General features: G+C 40.6%; 1 protein-coding gene across 2 annotated transcripts; it reads right to left on the minus strand.

Moving 5' to 3' along the window:
* Positions 1 to 5300: 5300 nt before the first annotated feature.
* slitrk6 (SLIT and NTRK-like family, member 6) lies at positions 5301 to 21262 on the minus strand. Of its 2 annotated transcripts, XM_038718217.1 has the most exons (3): positions 20714 to 21262; positions 9780 to 9864; positions 5301 to 9352 (listed from the first exon to the last, which is right to left on the minus strand). In XM_038718217.1, the coding sequence occupies exon 3, from the start codon at positions 9335 to 9337 to the stop codon at positions 6800 to 6802; it is 2538 nt and encodes an 845-aa protein (XP_038574145.1). In that variant the 5' UTR covers positions 9338 to 9352; positions 9780 to 9864; positions 20714 to 21262; the 3' UTR covers positions 5301 to 6799. The 2 variants fall into 2 exon arrangements, with proteins under 2 accessions (XP_038574145.1, XP_038574138.1); XM_038718210.1 differs by lacking the exon at positions 9780 to 9864 and having other exon boundaries at positions 20714 to 21261.
* Positions 21263 to 27271: the final 6009 nt, after the last annotated feature.

Below are 27271 nucleotides of genomic sequence, written 5' to 3' on the forward strand. Positions count from 1 at the left end.
CGTCAAGAGAACAGAGCAAATCAATACTATTCATAAAGCACAATCTGTTTCAACATTACCCACCATTTAATCCATCAATTGGTTATGATCTCACTCACACAGTACATTTTCCTCTATTACTCCCCATCCATTATAACTGTGCTATTATGTATGTGATATCTGATAAAAGGCTGCACACACTCCATTAAAGGGAGAAATCTACCCTTAGATAAGTGTTATATACCATCAACCTGGGATGTTCCAGGAGTTATTTGGTGCTGAAGTGCTGTAATTCACCTTTCTTTTTGGGGGGGCTCCCACTTTCTCTCACTATAACTTGCTGGTTTTTAGTCCAGATAGTGACTTCCTATTCCCCAGAATGCCAGAGAACATCCAGCTCTGACACAACAGATGTAGTGAACTTAATAGCAATCGCATTTTGACAGTGTAAGACTTTGTGAGACTTTTTTCCCATGTCCAGAAGGCACCAAACACTTTCAACTCAATGTGTTTCAAAGCTGCATTGCATTCCGACTTTTGAGGGTATAGATGGTAGCGAAACTAGTTTTCATGCATCTGAAAATCAGTGGAAAATCAGAAAGAAAGTGACACAGCCGCAGCACTGAAAGCACCTCAGTGTAATGCAATATTGTCTTCAACAAACAAACAAAACAGACCCAGAAAATTCCAAAATATATTGTCAGAGGACGGTTTTAATGTTTGATTTGTGGGAGGATTTTTCCTTTCATACAATAGTTTTTTATCCCCTACACCTGAGAGGCCGCTCTCAGAACAAAAGATTCAATACAGTACATCCCATGACTAAATACTTATGATGTTCAGATGCAAAATTGGGTCACCGGCTTGCTGTTTAAACTGTGTGCCAAGCGAACAACAGGATAGGGGTTCACTGTCCATGACTTCATAGCAAGCTGCTCTGCTTGGCAGTCAGCATCATAAGATCGCCCCCAGGGTAAAGCTCTGTAACAGACTTCAGTTCAGTCAGGAAGTGGGGGTGTGCTGATGGACAAAGTCACCCCTCATAACGGCGCTCAATTCATGGTTTGGGCTCCTGAATACACTACACAGCGTGTGGACATTTGATATGGATTAATGTCACTTCAGTGCCTTGAATACATGCCCTTTGTTTTTTCTTTTACGCGCATAGTTTATTCTTTTTTGTCAACAGTCATTTTTGTGTCAAAGTGAGGAATTTAAGTAGGTATATTGTGCCAATGGCATCTATTGAATCCATTAGAAACACCTTTGGCAGACATTACAGCGTCAGTTGACATTTCAGTAGACTTGCTATTAACTTATATGCTATGTGTTCTTCTCTAACATGTCCAAGGTGGGTGGAAATCAAAGGCAACCAGACTTTGTTGAAGATACTTGATGATGTTTTGACTCTCATGGAAGAGGCCCCTTCAGTTCTGAAAGGCAAAACGTCTTCAGGTACCTTCAGCCAAGTCCAGTTGCCCTTGATTTTCACCCACACTGGATAACAATGACCTGGATGACTGGATGAAGAATCTTAACAGACATCTTGCTCTAACATGCACAATCTTCCACATCACTTTACATGATCATGTGCATTTCATGCACGTCTGCCCCAGTGCATGCTGGGATAGGCTCCAGCCACCCTCATGACCCTGAATAGTAAAAAGTGGGCATAGAAAATTAATGGTTGGATTGATGGATGTGCATTTCATTCTAAATCATGCCCCACCAGGTGGACTCAAGTGATGGAGAGAATTCGAATGCTCCACAAGTCAGCTTGTGGTGTCACTGCAGAGGGGTTGGATACATGCTAGCTGACTTTGCTTGACTCGTGCCAGGGGCACGCGATAAAAGAAACATGCTAGATAACAGAAACCAATTGAGAACAACTGGTTAAACAAAACCTTACATTATGTTAAAAATTCTAATTTGTTCACTCAAAACATCTAAATCACCAAGGGGTGTTGCAAAGCTTATTATAATGAGTCTATGAATCCATCCGTCCTGACATTAAGTGCTACATTCTGGACATGAAATGTTCTTTGCTTTATATTTTTTATCATTACATCAATTTATTGTATTTATATTATACTGCTTTATTATCTATGATGAGTTGAACAAACATAATTAATCACGTTATGTAAAATGGAATGCAGCTACCCTCACTGATGCTATATAAACTGGGCCGAAATAGCTATTAGAAATAGCTTTCCGTATATTAAATACATCCATTTATACAGTTCTAGTTGGTAAGTGCCAGAAACTGCACTTCATCGAATGGCCACTTGGCTCCAAAAGCAAGTCAATCTCCAAAACCCCCATTTTAAAATGACCAACTACAGCAGAAATAAACTAAAATATATGTTTATGATACATGATTTTGACCATTCTTCTTTTCTTTTTTAAATCTGTCTTGCAAGTACCTCAACTTCAGACAAGTGCAATACTGAATCACTCGGGTACCCCTTTAATTTCCTAACACTTCATATTTACATAACCCAGTTTCGGGTTGGGGCCGGTTGACCTATCTAGCATTTCCAGTATTTTTCACTATTTCACTAAATTTCAGAGGGAATTATTGAACAACATTGATCCAACTGGTACTTATTTCCTTGCAGGATAGGATTTTACATGAAAAATATATGATCATCTTCTAAAATATGACGCATTGTCATAGATTAACCTACCCCCAACAGTTACTACGTCAAAGGAAATAGTTTTAGATGAGGTATTTTTGCTTAACTTTCTGATTTCTGAAAACCTTTTCCACCTCTGAGGAACAGCAGCTTGTTTCAACCTACATCTTTTCACCTCTTGCATGTACTAAACCCTTTTTGTCCTCCAGCAATTATAACCAATGGCGCCATTGTTCTGTATTTCTGCCACTCACTGTTCATTAAATGTCAGGAGGATCTAAAAGGCAGGAACGACGTACAGCCTGCAGCCTGGATAATGTAATGTGTGAGGCATTCATTGACTGCAGCATACTACCGAGAACCTGGTGAAGCTATTGGACGCAACAGAGGGATCGATAGTGCTGCCCAGAAGAGATGTTCTGTTGTTGTGCTCTCAGATATGAATATTAATGACTTGTGGTTCAGGGATGTAACAGATAGACCATTTTATAAAATGATAATTGGGTGAGATGATATAGATTTTTCAGATCGCTCTTTGAAAGCATTTTGCTAATAAAGCAAATATATCATCTGCAGTACAAATGAGACAGTGGACACTCCAGTAAGTCCACTTTGCCTGTATTAATGGAGGCAACACAAATACTACTTTTGCAATAATATGCTGTGTTGTCTGGTGTATCAGACACATTATTTGTGCTCATGTGTAAAAAACACTTTAGTGTTGACTCTATGTAATTACATTTCACGTCACAAGATATGGTCTGTGTCTGGCTGTGGTGCAAAACAAACAGGCAGTCTCAGAATGAAATGTAAATAGTCACAGTTGGTCACTGGTGTGTTGAGTTCAGTATGTGTAGCATGAAGAATATTTTTTGTGTATACCTGGGGTGGTGATGGTGCATTGATAAGATGCTTGCCTTTAGTGTGGGAGACCTGGGTTCAATTCCCACAGTGAGACATCCACCATTGTGTCCCCTGAGCAAAACACTTAACCCTTAGGTGCGACCTCTGACATGTATAGCAATTGTAAGTCGCTTTGGATAAAAGTGTCAGCTAAATGAATAAATGTAAATATCTCTCACCATTGGTTACCTTGAACTTTCAGGCTTATTATGAGAATTACTACCATTGCTCACTCTCCCACATACAGTAATTGCATTGCACATGATTACAGTATATCTGTGTGTGAACTACAGTGTTACTTTGCAGAATCTGCCCCTAAACACGGACATCCATAGTCATTAGAGCTAGCCTATACCAAACAAGAGGTACTTGGCTCTAATATCCCACCATTTTTCCTCATTATTGTGCAAATTTATGCAGCAAAGTGCATCAAGACCTGATCACATCACCCACTCAATGTGGGGGACCTTGATGTTAGCGAGAGGTTGCCATCATGTTATTGTTCTCGAGTGCACAAGAAAGTTTCCAGGGAGAAGAAGCTTTATGAAATGCAGTGCTGTGGTGACACAGTCATCTAAAATGAAGACAAACATGAATTATTCATATTAATATAATTGAAAAATGGTTTAGCATACATTTCTCCTTAAACTCTCTCTTACGTGCTGTTTGTTTTATTTAAAAATAATCAAATAATTCCTGGGCTAAGTCTTCTGTTTTAAGGTAGCTACAAAACGTTTTTGACACGCCCGTCAGGCTGGGGTGATCCTGACAAAAGTACATATTTCATTTTCAAAATCCTTGCTTAAATTTAACCATAAAGAAGATTTTACCAGTGCTGAGCCATAACATAACAGTCTTCTGATTAAATTTGTATCCTCATTATCTCTTCTTTTTAGCTGCGGTTGGTTGTTTATCTTATTAAATGTATTTAACAGTGGTATTGCTGCAAGATGGCCACCTTGGTGAGCCTGACTTCAAAAGTGAATCCATTTATTTGAAGTCAGCTCCTAAAGTAAAGAATTTCTCTGAACACAGTTATGCACTTTGCTAATGTCTCACCTTTGGAGGAGCATATTGCTTATGAGTCTCACAGGATCAAGCAGCAGAGGATAATGTGTGTGTGTGTGTGTGGGTGGGGGGGGGGGGTTACCGGTCTGTTTGCCTCTGTGAGTTTGCATACCTTTAAATGATGCGTGTCTGCATACAAATCTACAAGCATTTATTTATTCATGTTGGCAGGGTCTCTGTATTTGTATGCGAGTGCTGCACGTCTGTTTCAACCTGGGAGGTTACGCGTGTGTTCTTGCAAAGGAGCTTCAGATACATCAATTATGATAGGAAATGGAGGAATTACAGAGGGTCCACTGTTTCCCCCGAGAGAGAGAAAGAGACAAAATGAATGCCATGCAGAAAAGCACGGCTAGTGAAAAACCCTGCAGCCATTGTTGTGTGATTAAGGACTAGGTTTGAGCCATCGTGAGGGGGTAAATTATTCACACAGCAGGAAAAGAAACCATTCATATTTACACACTTACATGAATGCACATACTGTATTCATATACTCTGTTGAGGTCTGATAACACATTAAAGAGAAAATGTCATTATTTTGGGGTGTAGATGCAGCTCAGGGTGGTCAATGAGTCAATTAGCCAACAGACAGCCCCACAGAGAGGCTACAGAAGTTCCGCTTTCTTGCACAGTATCTAAATAATGTAACATTATGGACGTTGTCTCAATAGGGATGCACATTGTACTATGGCTAACCATGAATTCAGTTCCAACTTTATGTAATATTGCAACTCTTTATTTTCTGTTTATCAGTTACAACTTCTGTTTATATTCTGTACAGCACTGAAGGCACACAAAAACCAAAGGTATAATGGAACACAAGTATATACAAAATATACAGAATAAATAATTATTATCTAGTTAAGTAGAAAAGCTACTGAGTGTGTGCTTACATGAACCGTTTCAAAGTTGAATGAGTTTCCAAGAGTATGAATGGAGTGTATAGTATAAATCCTGACAATGTCCACATTGCAAATGTCAGTGACCAACAGTCCATTGCTTTTAATAAGAGCTGAGAAACAGAGGAAATGTAGCTGAAGTCATTCGGCAGGTTGTGTGCATGGGAAAATGGAGCTTCTCTGTTGGGTGATGTTGCTCGTCATTAACCGTTCATGTGCTAATAGATTAATATGCCCCGCTTCTAAATAGTTCAAAACAGTTCCAAATCAGCCAGTGTCAGAATGAGGAAGGAGCGATGTTCCTGAATGCTGTTTGAATGTTGTCAGACATAAATTAGTGACATTAAACACAATCTCACATTCGTCCGCACATATACAAAACACACACTGAAGGATGATACACATTTGTGGCTCATTTCTTCTGGAAGAAATTAAAAAACAAACAAAAAGGTTTCAGCAGGACTCTGTTGATTGTCATGCACCATCTTATGGCATCTGATTAGTGCAATGCATTTTTACAAGATTACAGCTGTGTATAATATAATGTACTTTAAGTGCTGTATTTACTGATTGTGTGTGGGGGGGGGAACAACCTTTCAGTGAATATCACCAGTTTGTATAAAAAATAAATAAAGGTCCTATGTCTGCAACTGCGCAGCGTATTGGATGGAACAAAAGAACTGACAGGAGAATAGCAGTGGGATCACACTCCTATCACTGTTTTCCAATGTACAGTTGGCATTTTACTGACTCTACGGCACAATGAGCATTCTGGTTACAGCATTTTAGCTGGCTTATGTTGACAGAGGGTGTAATCAGGTCATACCCAGAGTCAGGATAGACTGATTAAACCGCAATTCTGGGTCAAGTGGTGATTGAAATTCACTCACTTCTTTCCAAACATCTGCTTTATCCTTTCAGGATGTCAAATAAGGGGGTGTGCGCTGTGCGGATCAATTCATTTGGTGGCAGTGAGCCGTGGAAATTTAATCAATCATAAAAAGCTCATTGAGTGGATTTCAAAGAGGGTTTCAAACCAGGCCTGCTCAACAGACTGCAATAGCTTCTTTAAGTTACATTTGCCCAGAAATACTACACATTTCACCAGCTACATGACATGGCTGTCAACAAAAGGTAACAAAAAAATAAACCAGTTACATTCTGTGCTACAGTTAAACTTGATGTGATGTGCCCATGATATATATATTTCACACTGTGGAAAGTACAAGAGGGCCAACAGGACAAGGCACTTGGTTCAAGAGATAATATATATATTTATATATTTTTTTGTTTGTTTTTTTTTCCTGTTGAAGCTCAGTTAAATGCAGTTTGATGCTCCAGAACCTCCAAATAGTCCGGCTCAGTGTGCAAGTTAGCCTTAAGTTCAAAGTACTCATTCTTAGTTTGCTCAAGCATGACCTTGCGTGGTCGTGAGTACATTATTGTCTCCATTAGCTTTAACTCCTCCTGGTGCCCCGGGACCTGCATGTCTACAGCAGACTGAAGCTGTGGCATGTTTTTCCTAAGGTACTCTGTTATTCCAAGCTGCTGCAGCTCCTTCTCTCTCTCCAGAATGTTCCTGTACAAGGAGTTGGGATTTCCGAGAGTGACAAACTCTGCGGGGCACTCTCCAGTCATGGGTCTGAACTTTGAGCTGGGGTTTCCTGTGAGTGGAGAGGTGTTCTCCTTCTCCATGAGACTCCGGCAGACGTGATGCTTGGCGCTGGGGTCGTCGAGGCTATAATCCAAATCCATGTCGTGTTCCTTGTGCTGGGAGCAGTAGGTGGGGTTGCGACAGATCTGCACAATAGGACTATGTGATCTCTCTTCGTACAGAGAGGAAGACCCTGTTCTCTGTGTCAGAGTGTGGTGTGTAGTTTTCTGCCCGTACATGCTGTAATGTAAGTGAATGGGACTGCTGCTGGTGTTCTCCCGGGGCTGCTCCTCTGCTGCTTTTTTCTTTGCCCTTCGCCGCCGCCGGTGCACCACAAACACGACCAGTCCAGCTGAGCAGAAGATAATCATGAGGACAAAAACAAGAAGGCTTAAGATGAGCACAGAGAGTGGGACGGTGTCCGTGAGTGAGCTGAACAAACCCTTGTCAGTGCTGTCAGGCCCCAGTGTAGCTGTCACGCTCTCCTCCCAATCTGGGGACATAGGGTAGTAGGTCCCTAAACCGGGACATAGCACCTCATGACGAAGGCTTCTTAGTTCAGCCTGCATCACTTTATTTGGGGTGTGACACAAAATGGAGCCCACCACTGTGTCCTTTCTTAGTTTCTCCACCCATTGTTTGAGGCTTAGCAAGTCACAGCTGCAGTCCCAGGGGTTGTCCTCTAAATAAATCTGTTCTAGTGAGTCGAGTTGATCAAGCACGTTGCTCACTGGCAGGTGCATAAGTAGATTTTTCCTCAGGTTTAATTTGGTGAGGGGAACATTGCGAAATATCTGTGCCGGAAGAGAGCTGAGCAGGTTGTTATTTAATGACAACAGCTTCAGGTTCGGCAGGGGATTAAATGTGCCTGGAGCAATCTCTTTGATAAGGTTGTATTCCAGATACAGGTATTCAAGATTGTGGAGCCCCACAAACATTGTGGAGAACAGCTTTTCAATTCTATTGCCATTCAAATATAATTTTTTCAAACTGCTCAAGCTGAGGAAAGTTTCATTATCAATGTAATCAATTCTATTGTTCGCCAAGTTGAGCAATTCTAAACTATCATATGTGACAAAATCATACTTCAGGAGTTTCTGAATCATATTTCCTGTCATGACCAATTTAGTGGGGCTTTGCTGGAGTATTCCGATATCTGATACTTTCTGAATTCCCCTGTCCTGACAATGCATCAAAAACCCAGCCACAGGGTGATTGTGACAAGAACAGTGCTCCACACAAGGACTGCTGGGAATGTGAGACGGTGTCGGTACCTTGGCGTCATCTTTGGCATTAATCAACTTGGGACTCTGAGAAACTTTGGATGAGGGAGTAACAACCATGTCCAGGGACTTTGACGGTTCCTCCAGGTTAATATCTGCGTGGGACGGGCAGAGAACATCCCGCTTGACTTTAGCCAGAATAGTCCCCTTAAGGTGATGTGGTGTGCTGCAAACCACATCTCCGATTGCTGACTGGGCCCTCATGTTCTCCATCCAGATTTTTAAATGCAAAATATCACAGTCACAGACCCAGTCATTGTCCTCCAGGAGAAGCTCCATTATCCGTCCGATGTGCTCCAAAAACCCAACATAAGGCAGTGTCTGGAGCTTGTTGCCACGCAAGTCCAGGTGGGTGAGGGGCACGAACCGAAAAATGTTGCTGGGTAAAAACTCGATGGAATTATCATTGAGGATGAGGACCTTGAGGCGGATCAGTTTGTTGAAGGCCCCTGGCTCGATGACCCGAATGAAATTTGTGTCAGCTTGGAGAAACTCCAAATTCACCAGGCCTTGAAAAGTGTCCTCTTTCAGAGTGACAAGGAAATTGCTATTTATGTGGAGTTTTTTCAGTGAACCGAGAGTGCTAAAAACCCCGGGTTCCAGCTCTTGTATGCTATTACCCCCGATGTGCAGCGAAAGGGCATTCTTAAGCCCTTCCATTTCCTCAGCGCGGAGCTCAACTAAGTCATTTTTGTAAAGGTTCAGGTGGAAGGGCACGCCTGACGGGACTTTGATTTGGGAGATTTTGCTGATGTTTCTCTGCTCGCAGTTAAGATGAAGGATGCCATCTTTCCCCTCGCAGGAGCACAAGGAGTCACACGACTCACTAATAGAGGATGATGCCTGTGAGGGATGAATATCCTGGGATTGGGCCACAGTGACAAACACGCCGATGAAAATGATACAGGGCAGCATTTCGGTCAGAGATATCTGTGGAGAAAAGATAGAAGCATGGGCAGAAGGGGTGGGACGGGAAAAGAAAGAACATTAAGTGTAAATTGTTTTACAAGTCATGAAAAGTTTGACACATTAAATGTATTGTTCTGAACAACCATTCTAAAATGTCTGAGAATGATATTCAATCCCAGTGATCCAAATGGCATACAAGTTTCATGTGTTACAATACATGAACTTTGGTTGTTGTATGTATAAAAGTGTAATAGCGTAAAATCACATTTATAGTGCATCATATGCATGAGGGGAAGTCCCACTCATCTACAATTAAAGTGTTTGAGTGGAATTGTCTTTATAAACTGAAAATGCATTAAAAATACATAACCGGAAATATCAAACAGTGTTTACACGCTCCCTGTTCTCCATTTCTTTTATTCTGTAAAAATTTTCTTTATAAACTCACCAGTATTAATATGTTCTGTTCTTTCTGTGTGTCCTGGGTGGACTTGAGGAATGGGAGTAAACCATGCAAGCAGCTAATGGGAATCCTAATAATCCATATAAAACAGTCATCAGAATCTAACCGGACTCTGCATTTTACCAATGAGTAAATACATTTCACAGGGTGAGCAATGACAGTAAGGCAGCATCTCTTTCCAATGACTCACAGTGGTATAATGGTACATTTTAAAGAAAAGACTTTCTCATTTGACTGATTTTTCTGCCCTTTATTTGCAGACTCATCTGAACAAAGACTTACTCAGTGTGAGTCATACAAATGATGAAGTCAGATCAGTCCATTTTGGGTCCATGTCAAAGCAACATTCATAACAGGCACTCTAAACAATGAACTGAAAATGTATGGTCGTGTCTTTATTGTTCTACCAATTAACTCTCACCCGACTGGACTGAAAGTGAACTAATCACACGCCAAACCCATTTTCATCAATCTCATTTCTTATACTGTTAATCTGATTGTGTTGTTCCACTGATCTGCATGCAGTGAACAAAAGCATCAGGAAGAGCTCACGCACGACACTGCCTATTTAAAGCAAGTTGAAGCTCGTTATGAATACAATTCAAACTTCATTGTTAGCAGGATTTATGTTGAATGACAAGGGACGCGTTGACATGTGATTTTAATGAGAGGCTTTAGCGCCATACCACAATACACTAAATTCATTTGACTAAAATCTCAATGGATCAAAGGCTAGATCACTCTCAGGGGGCTGGTGGAGTACAGACATCTTCCCATAACCAAGGATAACTAGATACCCACTATGAACCTACAGAATTCTTCGAAGAAATAAGATATGGAAAGATGGCAGCTGTTCATGTTAACAAATCTGATTAGCATCTGGAAAGCTTCATTCTAACAAGACTAGGTAAGGTTCAGTGTTTGTCAGAGACCGAAACCTCTGACTCATGATCCATTTATAAATGGCACTCGACCCTCTTTTGACCAGAAAATTCTTCCTCCCTATTGAAAGTCAATGAGACGTAGGGCACATTTTCAGGGGGTGTTTGGAATTGCCTGTGCCCTAAAGCAAGTTGTGTGGCATAAAATGCGGTTTTGAATGTGGATTTGAGTACTCTATGCACACACAACATGTACATCTATCCATTGCACCGCTGTAACTAAATATATATTAATTTAAATACTTGCCACAGCCTGAGAGCATGAAAAATATATTTAGTTAGCCCTGATGAAAGTCTGGCTAACCCCCGGCTCCTGAGGAGACAACCAAACCCCTAAAGAGCTCAGCTCAAGAGACAAATGCTTTGAAGAAGTCTCTTAAATTGAAACTTCTCCTTTCTTTCTCACTTTTTTTTGCCTATTTCACCATGTCGCAGTACATTTTTTTTGCTGTTGGGTAAAGAAAACCAAGGCAACACTATGTCCGACATCTTTGATGTATTCCGGCATATACCCCAAGGTTGCTCCAAACATTTCGGCCACAACAGATCTAGAATCACAACCCTCACTCCACAGACCTGGGAAACACTGAAAAATTACAGCAACCACAAGAGAATATGAACCTCTCGTGATCACACGAACCAAGAGAAAAAAAATACGTAAACACATTGTTCTGACCAAACCAAAATAAATCTCTTAATTAACTTAATTAACACTTAGTTAACTAATATTTCACAAACTAAATGCATTAATAATCCATCTTACCCATTTCTACAGGGAATCACCACAACATCAGACACAATACAGCAGAAAAATGATGTTCTCGCCTTCAGAGACATCCAGGGCTCTGAGTCGGCCTGCACAGCAGTACAACGAGGGGAAGGCACGCCACTGAAAAATCTTTTTAAATGACAAGAAACTAGAAAACCAGTAATTGTGCACATGAAATACTAGTGCTAAAGGTATTTCTCAAATGGTAAGCAGTAATCTTTAGGTAACTCGTGCCAACTACAACCTATTTTGCTTTTTGGAAGGAAACCTTTCATGTCATCTTCATATATCTTACAGAAATGAAACAGTCCTAAAATAGAAAAATAGGGAAATTCACCTGCTATAATGTTGCTGATAACCTCTTCGGAAATATTAGACATGCAAGCGGAAGAAGATGACCTTAAATGCAGGCTACACAATCTCCCACAACATCAAGTCTTTCAGACGTCACAGCAAGCTAAGAAACGGCCATTTTGAACCAATAATACGCAAAAAATTGGCCGATATGATTGCCTATGAGCTCCAATTACCCATGTTTACCAATGGAAAATAATGTGGTGGAGTATAATGAAACACAGAAATCTAATTTGTCAGACCTATTAAATATGCATTGTTTAGACAGTGAACAATCCATAATTGGCTCCAAAACCTGGCACCCAGGAATATTGTTGGTCATTTCCTTTTCATTACTTGTTTGTTCTGAAGTCTGGTGGTGGTCCTGGTACCTCAGGCAGTCACCTCTGTGACCCTGATGGCTTGTAAGACAACACAAAATTAAACAGGGTATTGCCAGATGATATCTCGTACTGCATGATAATACTGCAGAGGGCAGATATGGAAAGGCTTTGGCTTGATGCACTCTTTCTTCAGTATTTCAAACAGACTTTTCTAACTGATCCATTTTTCAGGTAATCAATGTTGCATGGGACCCAGTGTGACGGGCACGGGAGATGAAACGCTCTTCCGGTGCCAGTCTTCCGCTGCACTCTCTTTTCAAAATTTAAATGTGCATCTCTTGCTGTTCTGACAATTCAATTAGAGATCTACCGAAGCCCTGTGAGATCTCCCCTCATGCATGTGTGAAGCCAACTCATCGTCCAACATCAAATGAGGGGTGTTTGAAAGTACAGAGCTGAGGAGGCGAAGACAGCAGAGGGAAAGCGGAGAAGAATAATCTGTTGATGGAATATGTATCATGCATTGTACCTTTCTAAAAGAGCTGTAACATACACAATAGGCTTTGGCCACTTACAGACCAATACACAGCATGATCACACATTATTTGGGCCAGCTATACATTTCCCAGTGTACTGAAGTGTTCCATAGCCTAATGGAAGTCTAATGCCCCATATGAGTATAATATGATGCTGCGGTAACAAGGCTTCTTCTGTTTCTATAAGTAATGAATACTATTATATTATAATTATCATGATATTTGTCCAATAGTGCAGAACACCGAGAAACTGTCGTCTTTTCATATTGGTCAGATTTAGTCATATTCACTGATGATCAATGTACATGATATACTCCTGTTACTCAATACTAAGACAGTGGCTGATAATAACAGCCAACAGAATCAGATGTAGAATATCACATGCTATGGCTAAACACTAAACAAGCCTGCACGTCACTCACAATGACATGTTCAAGTTCAACTTTTAGACTTTGTTGGTACCTAAAATGAGTTTTCTTTTGACTTTTACCTCCTTCACAGGAAGCGTCAGACGTCAGGTTTTTCCCCAACTCACAACATGCAACGTTAAAATTCTCACTAAAAATCACAATTATATTGAAACTGACAAACATAGTTTGCTTCTTGCAACTATTCCAATACAGTATATCTTGTTTTCAGTTTGAATGGTCAAATTCTGACTTTCACACAGTTTGACTTTGCCAACACTTCTGGAAGACAATGGCATTCGCCATACTTTTGGAAAGCCAGGAGTCACACTGAGCATGTAATCTTTACTGAAGAGCACAAAGCACATGTGCCCTCACTTTCCATTGATTTTACACGCTTCATGCAGCAAACGGTCAGAGCGCTGCAGTACCACTTATTTTTTATCTGCTACGTATTTGTCATAGTTTGCAGTGAACTGACACAATACAGATACAGTATGTGACGACACAACATATACCTGGATTTAAACTGTACAAAGTGGCGTGCGCATTATCCAGTTGACAGTTTGGGACATTATTTTTAGATAATATGAACACAGCTGTAGTCATGTTCTGTCCTCGTCACTGTCAAAGTAAGTAAAGCATGCTGGAGCCACAAATAGCCCATAAGGCAGAACCCTAATTCCTTTTCTGTAGCGTGAGGAAAACTTGATGTACAAGTATGAAAGGCTTGTTCTCCCTAGTGGCATCCGACAGATAGAGCCATTCTCCCAACTCCGTCAAGACTGATAAAAGTCACTCCATATTTGTGTTTAAAAAGACATTGAGTGGATGTGTTGAGGAGAGAATTTTCTTGGTTTTCAACTTGTTTTCAAAAGCTTTACCTCAGTTCGTAGTATTTTATGACCTTAGTCTGCCTCATTGCTAGGCTACCTGCAGTCATGGTGATTTATGGATCTAGACAACAGGGATGTTGAATGAGTACACTAATTCACTGACGTCTGAGGTTCTCTGTCGGAACCATATAAATGGTGTTTAATATACTGCTGTGATGCCTACAAGCTAAAATGTAATATGTAGTCTATAACCAATATCCAACATCCAACATTATGATGATGAATTCTAAGCAGGCACAAATTGTTTTTAGGCTGAAGATTATTCTTACACTCTTGTCCCAATGTAGGCACCAAGAATACTAGCTCTTACCAGCCTTCTGACCCAGGGTTTAGAGCTTTGGTGTCAGAGGAAAAGTGCAGAGGATGGTGCATACTTCCCCAAGTTCCTGAAGTGGCCTATATTTTTCTATTTATCTCCTTTCCTTTGAGAAATCCACAATGTCAACACATCTTGAGCACCATTTGCAGCTGAAGGAAACCACATTCTCCGCCTGGATACCAGTTAGGCTGTAGCAACCCATAGTTCCTCTACCACCTGCTCTACCATGCAGAAACAAAGATCCTTTTGGCAGTGTTGTAAGCACGCAGCCTCGGTGACCAGGGAGGCGAGGATCATGCCCCGTGCTCTGCTGGCTGCTACAAGGGTTGCTTCTTTAGAAACATCATCAGTGGCCTGTGAAAAACAACTGGATCAGCTGTGCGCTTTCTCGTGTCATGCAGGAGATCTAACAGCTGGCAGCTGATCATATGGCAAGATATAAGCAGCGGGGCCTGATGTACTGAACTGCTTTACACACTGAAACGACATCTATGTGAACATAAAGAACAAGATGTACAAGAACACTGTTTCACTTACTCTGTATAGCCTCCTCTCTTACTGTTCTCAGCTTGTGGGCCTTAATTTCTGATAGCAAACATATGCATGATAGAACTAATAATAGAAGCACAAAGACTGCATTGGGGGGGGGTGCTCTCCTGGCAAGTGTGATTTAGCAGGTCTGTATTTCAAATGGTCTGTTTAACTAATGCACAGTAATTACTTCTCCAGAAATGAGCAGGCAGATAACATCAATGTATAGTGGCATCAAGGTACATTTTGTAAGCTATGACATCTGTGTACATTATATTCAGGAGTGACTAACCACTGCCCAGCAAGACTGCTAAACTATAGATAAATTAATTCAGAATACTCAATACAGACACTACTCTAACTGGAAAGTCTGGCCCATCACAAGCGAAGCAAATACGCAAAAAATATATATTCTAGTTCCGTTGTTCTCATCATTGTTGCAGAGTTTTGATACTAATAATTATTTCTGAAAACAACATTGAGCTCATAAGTTGTTTAGACATCTTTAGTAACGCATTCCACTTTAAGTTTGGATGTCCTCCGTAAATGTCCTAAGTCTCTGTTTTTTTCTGTTCTGTTTTTCTGTGCTCTTTTACAAGAGTACCCACCCTCAGTAAAAAAAGGCCACATGGTAACGGTAATGACAGTCTTATGATTCACTCCATAAATAGGTGTAGATCTGCTGTCTGATACACAAACTTCAGTCTCAAAGGACCCACACATTATAAGTAGACAGGAATGCTTACTGAGGCTAAACAATCTAAAGGGCACCACCTAGAAAACAACGTGGTGTCGGCACAACAGGAATAAGAGGCTAATAAAATTATGGTTTATGTTGGCTACAAATTGTGCATGAAACAAACTTTCTTCCTTCATTTTGTTTTTAAATTAGCCAATAAATAAAAATCACACGAATGCTCTATAAAATAGATATCATCTACAAAGTGGAAAATATTCTTTCATATTAACTCATTTTGGCCATCTGAAAGCTGTTTAAGTTTAAATCTAAATACTACTATCACCTTCTTATGCAACAAGATGTATATATCATGGACACTCCATGTGACTAAAATTACATTCACACGTACTCCAAGAATCAACAACAATCTGTTTTATGACAGATTACAGTGCCATGTGTGTATTTGTTGCATCCTTAATTGGCAGATGTGTAACTGGTTAATGCTCACAGTTCATCAGCAGCAACCTGCATAGTTTACTAATTGGGCAAACTAAGATAGAGTCATAAGCTGTTTTTACGATCACATCTGCTAATGGATGTAGTCATTAGTAACAGCTGAATGGTATCAATTTAGTTAACAGTTAGTCATGAAACTTCTAAAAACTTTGGAAACATGGCATATTAAATTGTACTTGCATTGCATATCTTTTTACATTTCACTGATGGTTGCAATGCCATCATCGAGACTATTACTTTCATACTGTAAAGTGATTCTGTAAATATGTGGGGATTTGAGTATGCTGAGCTCGTGCATGTCAATGAGAAGAATGAAACATTTCTAAATAAATAAACAAAACAATGGTGAGCCAGCATATAATCTCTGCGTATTATTTCACAACTAACCCAGCAAAAAAAAATCAACAAAAAAATCCAGAGGTTCCCTCGGCTCTTGTGGTAGAAAAAAAAAAGCTAAGAACAGGAAAGAAGATTGGCACAAAGTCACAGATTATGGGCTACTGTTTGTGAATCGTGCACTGGAAAGTTTTTACCTCCAACAGAAAATACTGGTTGGATTGTGTATACCCTAATCTGATTCTATCTCAGCCCTGTCCTCTCCCTGTTTATTCACCAGACACTTTCATAATTCATTACTGTGTCACGCTGGGATCATTTTAAGTTGCTTTATGTTGCAGAGCCAGTAGAACAAAACTCCTCCCATTTGACACCCTGAGCAGACTGATGCCACGGCCTGAAGAAAATCCAGTCTACAACCAATGGAACTAATAAGGCTCGTTGGAACTGCCAGTATCAGACAGAGCAAACCTAAACAGTCCACAGACAGAGGCAGAGCTTCTGGGTTGATGGGTGGAAAACATTTTTACAAAGGACTGGAACACAGTTCAACTCTATGGGTCATAACAAGATAAGGTGGTTAGATGATGGATAGATGTCATGTCTGTGCAAGTATGTATGCAAATTAGTGTGTAATCTAGTTCACCATAGTATCATAGGACTTACTTTCATAAAGCAGGGTGTTTACCTACTTGCTTTGCCAAAACACAAGGAGTAACGGATAAAAAACCCCGCCATAATGGGCATGAACTTCATAAAATTCTCCTAACAAGTAAAACCCGCACTGTAAAGCTTGATCACGGTTGTTAAGAAGACATCATTTTACGGAATCTCAGTTTGGGTGGGTCGGGTGTGTGTTGTAGTCCCAGTTTAGGAGTTAAGATGATAAAACAGGTATATTTTTACATAAAAGCACTGTCTAGAGAATCTTTAAATAAATATATTAGAGTACACTTAAGGTAGCCACTTTAATGCAGATTTAGTTCAAAGTATCTTGAATCTTGGCCCTTTATTTCTTTTTAAAGATCAGGTACAGTGGCTGAGTTAATTGAGTGTCTGATGACTTAACAACTGCAGAGACTTGAGCTGACCTGCATCGTCCTACTGAACAAGACCTTTCAAGATCAATTAAGTAGGAATGCCTGGACAGCATTCTAACGCATTCTGTTAAAACCTGCTTGAAGAACTAAAGCCTCCAAGTCAATTTTTCTTTCGCCCCAACATCTATGATTCCATTTTTGTTTTTTGTTTTTGGGGGGATGGATTACTGCCAGGCACCTTTAAAATGCTTAGGATCATAACAGAAAACTAAGGATTAAATGCATTTACACCCAACACAGCACGTACCACACAGTCTGGCGTCAGAAATGTGTGCCTATCGCACGTGACGTTGATGCAACAGCAGGGAGTGTTGCATTTCAAACAAAGGCAGTGGGGTGTTTATTGTCCTAAATAATCTGCTCACTGAGCATTTCATCAGAACGCTAACCACAGCCCATCATATTCTATGTGCTACTTTTCCAAACAGCAGTGTTTTTTTTTAATGTATTTACGCATTCAGCAAGAGAGATAGCCAGACTCAGCACCTGTCATGAATGTCTATTTCAAGAAGACAACAAAACACCGTTACACTGTGCATTGTTATTTCTGTAAAAATGTCAGTTTAAAACATTGATCAGTAGCACAACTTTAAAGAAAATTGTAAATCTGTTGAAAATGATTTTAAGAGCTGTTCCTTCACTAACTCCAGACTTGCCAGACTCCAATAAGAGATCCAAAGGCCTGAAGCTCCCAACTCATATGTCTCTTGACAGAGAGGTCTATGGCAAGACGAGTTTCCAGTGAAAGAGTCTCTTCTCTTCCGGGTGTTGCAGAAAACACACTTACAGACAACTGCAACACAACAAGGACTAAGCACAAACAGGTAAGAGCTAGTTTTAATAATACAGAATACCTTGTCTGACAATTACATAGAAAGCATTTTACAGGGAATGCTTTTCACAATACACATCCTACCTGCTAATTTAGTCCAATTTACACTAGCTGTACCTTACTGCAACACATGCAGCTTCACATACCAACGACCTGGCCGAGCAACACCCTACCTCCCCTCCCTGTTCACTTGGAGGTCACCAACCAACAGTTGCGTGCATCCACTAATGCTTAAAGTCAAGCTCTTTTTTTCTTGGGGGCTGAAACAGAGAATGAGAGGGAGACTAAGGAGGAGAAAGCAAGATAGTGAGACTTGTTGCGTCCAGCTAGGGGTTGTGTCATTTCAGCCTGACATGGCATAGCAGATTAGAGCCCCTGCATTCTATTGCTTTAGCGTGCGTGTGTGAGAGTGCGTTTCTGTGCGCCTGCACACGTCCCCGGCACTGTTTATGTACGTGCACGAGCTCTGACCGTCTATCCGCTTCCTAGGAGCGCCCTGCAGTGTTCCCAGGCACCAATTATGGTGGGACTTGTCCCTTTTCCCTCTGTATTGGAAGTGATGTGGCTTGCCCTGCAGGGTCGACACCACCACTACACCCACATATCTGCAGAGATTCTGCCAGTGCCTGCGGCCTTCCACCGCAATCCTGGAGAAATGATAATTATGACATCCGCCCACTCAAGAGGCAAGAGATAGTTCAACTCCCTTGCCCCTTGTTCCAGCCCTTTTTTTTTTTTTGACTGATTCAATATTCTGTGGGCTAGCGCTGCCTACTTTCTCCTCGTCTTAGAGTAGCAGAGGCTCTCCAATATATCTGCAGGCTTTCTCTGTCTAAAAGTATTGTGCTTTAATAAAGTTTCACAATGCCTCCTTCCCTGTTACACCCCTGAGCTGATACTTAAAACTGCAGACTAATTTCCTTTGGTTATTACACACATTACAAGCCCACCTATTCAAACACACATTTGCCTTTCGCTTTATTGCAAGCAATTAGTTCAACAGGGATCTAATCAACAATTTTCTGTGGTTGATTATTGGTATTCAACCCCTGGTTCTTTACAGCTAGAGAAAAGAGGGAGATTTTTCATCGATTTCAATTACAGGCAGACCTTTTGTTATTGAGAGATTATTGGGGAAAAGCAGGCACTTGAACAAAGCAGCATACAGTGTGAGTCATCCCGAGTTTGGGCATAATTCATTAAGAGGTTCATGTGTCTCCACAAACAATCAATCAGTAACTCAATTCAAGTTATTCAGACACATACGGCTTCAACAGTGCATACATTTATGCTATGGGGTCCTTATAACTAAGCTATTAGATTATGAATCTTTGGTTCATCCAAGCCAAAAATTGGGATCCAAACTCAATTATGCAATTCACAACTTAAAGCTAATTGGACAGTTCTTTCCTTCATTAACTTGCACTTAAATAGGACTGTAACCTCACCCTGAGATGGGAGGGAAAGAAACAGTAGTCCAAAGTGCAAACTGATTTATTAGGCTTGGGTGAAGTAAAGGTGTATTTAATCAGTCCTGATCTACAGTATGGCCCAGGAATGTATGCTTAATGTTAACATTACTGTAAATGAGATTTACTGCTCAAATAAAACAGGATTCTGATTCAGATATCCTCCTTTCTGATTGGCTGAGGTCTGTTAGCTGTCGTGACGCAGTCCCCATTAAACACACCTGTGACCACTAACTGTAATTATTAATATTCAAAAGCCACTATATTTAGCTATGGTAAAATGCCCCCCAAAAAAGAAGGTGAGCCAGAGAATACTGAACTATTGGGCATTTGAATCAGTGTTATAAATAAATAGAGCCACTTAAACCAAAGTTTTAGGGATTTTTTTTTTTTTTTGGGGGGGGGGGGGTAATAAAAAGCAGCATATGTACAGCACCAGTCTTGATCACCATAAGCCTGCAAGGCGCCGTAGGATACTGTAACTGCGTGTGGCAAACAGCCAGGTGTGCTGGAGGTAATGGAGGACCCTCAGGAAAGCTTTCTCTCCCTCTCTGTTACCTTCCTGTCAAGTCCAGGCACTTTTTATGAAGAATGTCTCTAGGTCATAAAATTATTCTATTCGTTCTATTCTTTATGTTGACGGGTCAGTCCACATAAAGTGTATTTTTCTCCTAATGGTCAAAATGCAGGGGTAAACTGCTCCATAACATAGTTTAGCTAGTTGGAACCTGCCCATAATAGACACCTGGATTCCTCGCTAATCGGCTATTTCAGAATACAGCTGAATGGAAGCTTCCACAAAGCCCACCTGCTCCATAATTTTAACAACACGAAAAAGTAATAAGCACATTACAGTGTGACATTTCAGAGAAATAAGCTATACACAGAAATATTCTTGCTTGGTGGCTTACCGACTAAAACTGATGAAAACAGGAGAAGGCTGCTTCAAATGTCACCGTACTCAGTCCATCAGTACTATACGGGGGAACCGACGCATTGAAGAGGGGCTAACCCCCACCGCACTTTCTCTCTGGTCCTTAAAAACAGGCTGACACACGGGGAAACTTCACAGGGTCCGTCAGTCCCCACTTGTCCTCTCGGGTCCACAGTCTTTCTCGACTCTTAAAAAGCTGTCACACACACTCGCGGGCTGCTTATTATTCCGTTGCACAAGGAGCGCACGGTGATGTTTCACTCCGGTCCCGGGATGATGAGTGTTAAGCCCTCCTCACACAGCCTCCCCGCAATTAATCATGATTAAGTTGCAGGTTCGAGCCACCAGGACAAAACAGTATGGTGATTAAAAAGAGGCTATTCTTTCGCCTTTTACAGTCCGCTCAAAATAATCAAAGCGCGCACTGCGTCCAGCTCTCGCGCCGCGCCGCGCGCTCTGTGTAGTTAACCAATCTGCGATATATTGGAGTTGCTCGGTAATTTGCATGCTGTAGAGGTGGACTACAGACAAGGGAAGTAGCGTCAAGTCAGACACAATGCATAGAAGGAGTTCTGGTGGTGACTTTCAGAATAAAAGCAGAGGTCCTAATGGATTCGAGCTCCAAATTTAATTAATTTAAATCCACATTTGACAATTGTAAATAAAATCCACAAAACCCTCTGAAACAGTTTCATCCCTTACCTGCAACCTTCTAAAGAAAAAGTATAAATACAACAATTTTATTTAGAAGGGAATAACACAAAACTTCCGGTACTTCCCTGTCTGTATCTGGTTATTTTTGATACAGCTGGGGAAGCTCTGTAGCAGTTATACAGAGCTCCTCCTCTTGGAGGTTCTTAACAATACCAAGGAGAAAAAAACGTGCATTGAGGAGCTTTAAATAGCCTGGCTGCAGCACCAAGCCTAAAGGATGGAACTAATGCTATATAACATATACCACTGCATCCAAAACACAGATTAATGTTCCAGTCCAACCAATAAAGACTCCCTTAAGCCATTCATAAAGCACTTAATACAATAGAAACAGTCCTTAAGAGAGACAAAATAAGGTAATTTATTTAAGTCCAGTGGCTGCGCCTTTGTGGGGGATGAGCACAGTGGCATATTGCACACCTTCCATCATGCAGCGAACTGGGGTTCAAGCTGGTCTGTGTCCTTGAACAAGACACTGAAGTGCTACCAATTCCAGCTGAGTTGGAACTCAGCCTGACCTCTGACCTCCCTGTGGTGCAGGAACTGATAAAGTGTGTTATTCATTATTCCAGCTCATGCTTCTGTGTGATGAGTAAAAAAAGGCCATACAGTACATTACCTATGATAGCATCTGATTCATAAGCATCTAAACCCCTGCTGGAATTCTCTGCTGCTCACTGGCTGATCACTTTCAGATGGGTCAGGAATGTCTCCCTCATGCTGTGGTTTTACGTGTCTTACCTCTTAAAGCAAAGTGGGTTTGTCGCAGGATTAGTGTAAATTTAACTCCCATCTGGAACATCACAGAGTCGGGCAAGTCCATGCTTGACCTCGTCAGTTACCCAACCCAGATAAATCTTCTCAAAGGAGGTGGCCAGAGGACTGAGGAAGCCAAAGTGAATAAAAGTGAAAAATTACAACCTTGAAAATACTTGAGAGCTTGTAATGGAAAACCCTAAAAAAACGTAGGCGCTATTGCAGAATGAAAAGGTTAGCTGATATATCGCTTACATTTACACAACCTGGTATCATCTAAAAGTATCTTTTGCAAGTGGATTTACAAAAGTATGTACACAAAATAAAATCAAGCTTTAATAGTGCGTGTTACTTTAATGGCATTGATGTTTTAAGAGCAAGCGTGTATTTAAAAATGCTTTTGCAATGTCACTTTTCAAATAACTCGCCAACCTAATGTCTCACTTCATTTTTTTAAGTAAATATATTGTATACTTTCAGTGGCGCCTTGATGAAAAACGCCCTTTAACTACTTTCTACAATGGCTTTCCTTTTGATGTACGCCACAAAAGTCCAGGTGCTTTATCACATGGACCTGAACTAAAAACAAATAAATATAGAGATTAGATGCATATCTGTGTTTTGTTTTTGTAGACTGGGACTGTAGACAGACTGGATGTAGCTGGCATCTCAACAAGGCTGGTGCATGTTTCATTATTTATGTCTATTTTATTGATCTGTTGTCTGATCACAGAATGCGGTGCTTTTTGGGATGCGCAGATGGGACAACAATAGATGCTAAGCTTCATGCAAAACCTTGTTGGGTGAAATAAATGGCGTTTGTTAGACTTCAGTGGAAGTTGGAGAGGAGAACGTGGATCTGTTGTTTGATCACGTAATGAGGTGCTTTTCAGGATGTGCCGATGGGACAACAATAGATGCTAAGTTTCATGCAAAAGCTTGTTGGATGAAATAAAGGGTGTTTGTTAGACTTCAGTGGAGAGCATGGATACTGACGCTGCAAAAACCTTAATAGCTTTATTTAAAACTATTATTCAAAACTATATTTACAATTCAAATGTTATCTCACACTTTGTGTTACACATTTCACACTGTAGCTCAATAGTAGAACAGTGAACAGACAGAAGGTGGACAAAATAAGAGAAACACCTTACATTGTAAAAAAGGCCCTACAGTAAAACACCAGTCTGGTGTAGCTCGCAGTGTTTGACTTTGTCTGAGACTATTGAGGATCTTGAATCAACCTGATGGCATTTATTGAAGCTGTAGTTTGTACTTGTTCAAGCAAATACCCTGGAACTGTCTCTCAGGTAGCATTGGATTTCTTTTGTGTCTGTGTTTACAGGATGTGCTAGTAGTTTGCCACATTATAGTCTCACACACTTGTAGTGTTTGCATAAGCAGCAACATATTAAAAGCAATTAGTCGTGCAGTAGTTATAGTTAAGTCTGTCAACACTGATACTAAAGCTGAATTAATTCTATTCATGACAGCTGTATAAAAAAATTAAAAAAATCTCATAATGTTTGTTTTTTACCATGGGATCCCTAAGATTCCCCTGCTGTAGTTTATAGGCTTTAAGATACCAAGCCAAATGCTTTAGGCTGCAATGCATGCATCATTTTGTCTCCCGAACACCATCATTAAAAGCAAACTGAAAAGTAGGATGACACTCACAACGGAATCGTCTGTTGGCAATCGTTCAAACACATCTGTTCTATTTTCATCATAATCATTATATACTTAACAGCAAAAAACAAAAAAACAAAAGCTTTACTGCCAGGTCTGAGCATTTTCCCAGTGCTCCAACAGTAATAAGTGTGTTGTGTTGCGATGTTACCTCTCTGTTACCTCTATTTGTTGAAAGGGACACAGCAGCTATTGTATCAACACAATTACATGCCTCCCACTCGCATGATAAAGCAGCAGATATAAGTATTTGAGCTGAGAGAGAGAGAGAGAGAGAACCTGGAGATATTTAAGGGCAGGACAGCATTAGCCAACTGTAATAGCACGACTTCATCTGAGTATTCTCATGTTGGACGTGGGTTGAAAATGCGTGGTTGAAGACTAAAAATGCGTGTTTTATTTGGAGCACGTTCAATTTGCAACAAGGCTATCCAGATTCTCTTATTTAGTGAGAATCTGGTTTAGTTTCTTAGTTACAGCTGTTCTTCTGCATAATGTGAGCGCAAGTCACATATTTCTAAGGCAACTTATTTATTTCCTAAAAAGTTGAGTGTCTACTGAAAAACAGTCCTTTCCTAAACAAAGGCTGGGTTTTTACATAATATTTTGCATAATGGCCCTGTAACAATATGCACAATTATCATCAATGTATTCCACAGCTGTTTGTCTTTTTTTGTTTTTTTTTGTTATTCTCAGTCAAGGTCATAGTCTCTCTCATAGCTGCATTTTTGGAATCAAAAAATCATGCTGTAGATGTGCTCTTGGCTTTGTTTGGACCTGAAGGCATACACATTTTGCAACCCATTCAGAGCCATATCCTCTCTGTTCCTTCTTTTAGTACTTCTGATGTCACTATAAGTCATCTTCATGGGAGTAGCACTGTACCAAAGAAGCCAAAGGAGTAAAACACTGCTGCGTGATGACATTTGAAAGACAGGGCAACTTTTGCTTATATCTCTTCCCAAATAATGGAAGATCCTCCTGCATCTGCGTGTGTTTTTGTGTTGGCCCAAGGAGCTAGCCCACCCACAGTCCTACACTGCACAATTTGTGTGCTGCAGTCTGAAATGTCTCACATACTCTGCATTAGGGATTCTTATGGGGAAAAAATTGACTGGGTAAGACTGGGTAAATTTAGTCTTCCTCCTTGCTGCTCCACTGTCATAAGGAGACCAGAAACTGGCTTTCCAGCCCAAACTTTAGAATCCCATCGAGTATTTTACACTGTTTACCTCCAGCTCTCAATCGTGAAAAACTGGCCATGTAAGCAAAGTCCAGTAGGTTGGCACTGTGTGGTATTAGGGTCATAAAAATACTTTATATAGTCAGAGCTCAAAATATCCATATTATATACTAAAAGGAAATGATTCCCATTCTGTATTGATTAGTTTTCCCCTATTGCACCCCTTAAGGTTGGAAAAGTCATTCGACACCATGTGCAAGCACCTTGTTCAATCTTTAATGGCTGCACCATCACTTTGTGATATAAAGCAACAATGACAGGGTTCACCTTGTTCTTCTACTCAATGATGACTGACGTGCAATACGCGTTCTTTTGTTCTTTCATTTACTGTGACGGAGGTCATGTCAAGCAGGTTTGCAGTGGGGATGTCTCTGCTAGATGTGTGTTGCTGAGAAGACGACAGCCGAGGTTCTCTTCAGCTTGCATCATGTTTTCTTCACAATTAACAACCTCATATGTAGTCAAAGCTAACCAGTCAAAGTTTTTGCAGCATCCATGTGGGATCTCCATAGCGGCCGAGCCCCAGTGTGTATACTTCTGAGGAGGCGCTCAGCAACTATGGTGAAGCCTATGGTGTAACTTATGGTAGATGGTGGCTATGTTCGAAGGCTCAAGCTTTTTTGTTCCCCCTTTAAGAGTTATGCCCGCATATTTCATTCAGGGCAATCTCAGTCCTTTCATAAACTTAATAATTACTTAATATATAGCCCCTTTGACAGACGGAAGCACACAATAAATGTTTGAGATACATTTGTAGCAGTTGATCTGAGCCAGCTGTGTGCTGAGTCCTGAAGGGTCACATTTTTTATTTTTGTTTTTGTGCCCCTCAGTGCACCACTGTTCAGACCAGTTGTTCCCCAGCTGCTCCTCTGGTTGGCCCAAGCGCACTTGTTGTTAGCTCAATTGCTCCTTTAGCTGGCCTAATTGCCCTGTGACATCCCAATGGCTCTTGTGGTCAGGCCAAGTGCCCTTTTGATTAGCACAAATGCTGTTCTGGTGCGGTTGTAGGGTAAAAAAAAAATAAAAAAGAACCCCGCCACAACGCCTAAAATAGATAAGGTTCATGTCAAAGTGCCCGTTAAAGTGTGTGGACTAGCAGCTTTGGCAAAAAAAAACAGTAATTAAAAAACAAAAGGTCAGTCTTGATGCTTTTGATATTGCGAGCTGTCTCTTATCACTCAGCTATTGTTAGCACCAGACCATGGAGCGCCAAATCCCACACAGATGACTTAGGTGTTATGCTCTTATCATCTGTCCTTTAAAATCTTGTTCGGTCTTGAAAGTTATCCTTTCATGGTTCTTCATCCGTAGCAAGTCCTGAACTTTTCCCTGTGAAGCTACATGTGTAGTTGGACTTGTTGGATGAGGAAAGTCAGACAGAAAGTAAGAGAGAAACAAGATAAATCATGGACAGGATTCAAAGCCCAGGTTGTACAAGGACACCGTCTGCTTCGGCTGTAAACAACTTAGCTGACATTTACATTCGGTATGTACTGTAAAAGCTGCCGGTGAAAATGTGACAGTAAACACATGTGCAACTTGGTTGATATTTACACATGCTAACTCCCACTGACACCCCTTTCATCATGCCACCTAACCATGTTTATGCCTTTTGTTAGAACAATGACTTAGCAGTGTCACGACAAAGAATACTCCCTCTGTCTGAGAAACCGTGCCTTTTTGACAAACACATACGAGGCCACAGCGTGTGATGAGTGGAGCATGCTAATTTCCTCTCGTTGACTCAGGTCCAGGCTTGTAGGATATTTGATCGCTACGCTCTGGCAGTCAAACCTGCCCCGGTGTTATGCAATGAAGGAGTATAGTGTTTTTTCAAAATTCAGAATTTAAAGCGACATGGAAAAGTTTTAAACATAGTAATTAAGGGCAAATGCATGTCTATTGTTAATTTTGTTTTGTGTGAGGCATGAAAGATTATCTTCTACAGACTATATGTTTGACTGAAAACATAACTCAAGCTACAACATGCCTTTCTTTAACCTTCATTGACACAGGTTTGTTTTCTACCTACTTGCTGTCCCTGTGGTTAGCAATGATTTATGGTTTGTAATCAGATACTTTGCTGCATACTATAGTCTGTTGCTTGAGTATCCACCAAAAGGAGCAAAATTC

The sequence above is a fragment of the Micropterus salmoides genome, unplaced genomic scaffold (genome assembly GCF_014851395.1).
Source record: "Micropterus salmoides isolate LMB-PRFRI ecotype aquatic unplaced genomic scaffold, ASM1485139v1 Ms_hic_scaffold_1, whole genome shotgun sequence".
Taxonomy (NCBI): Eukaryota; Metazoa; Chordata; class Actinopteri; order Centrarchiformes; family Centrarchidae; genus Micropterus; species Micropterus salmoides.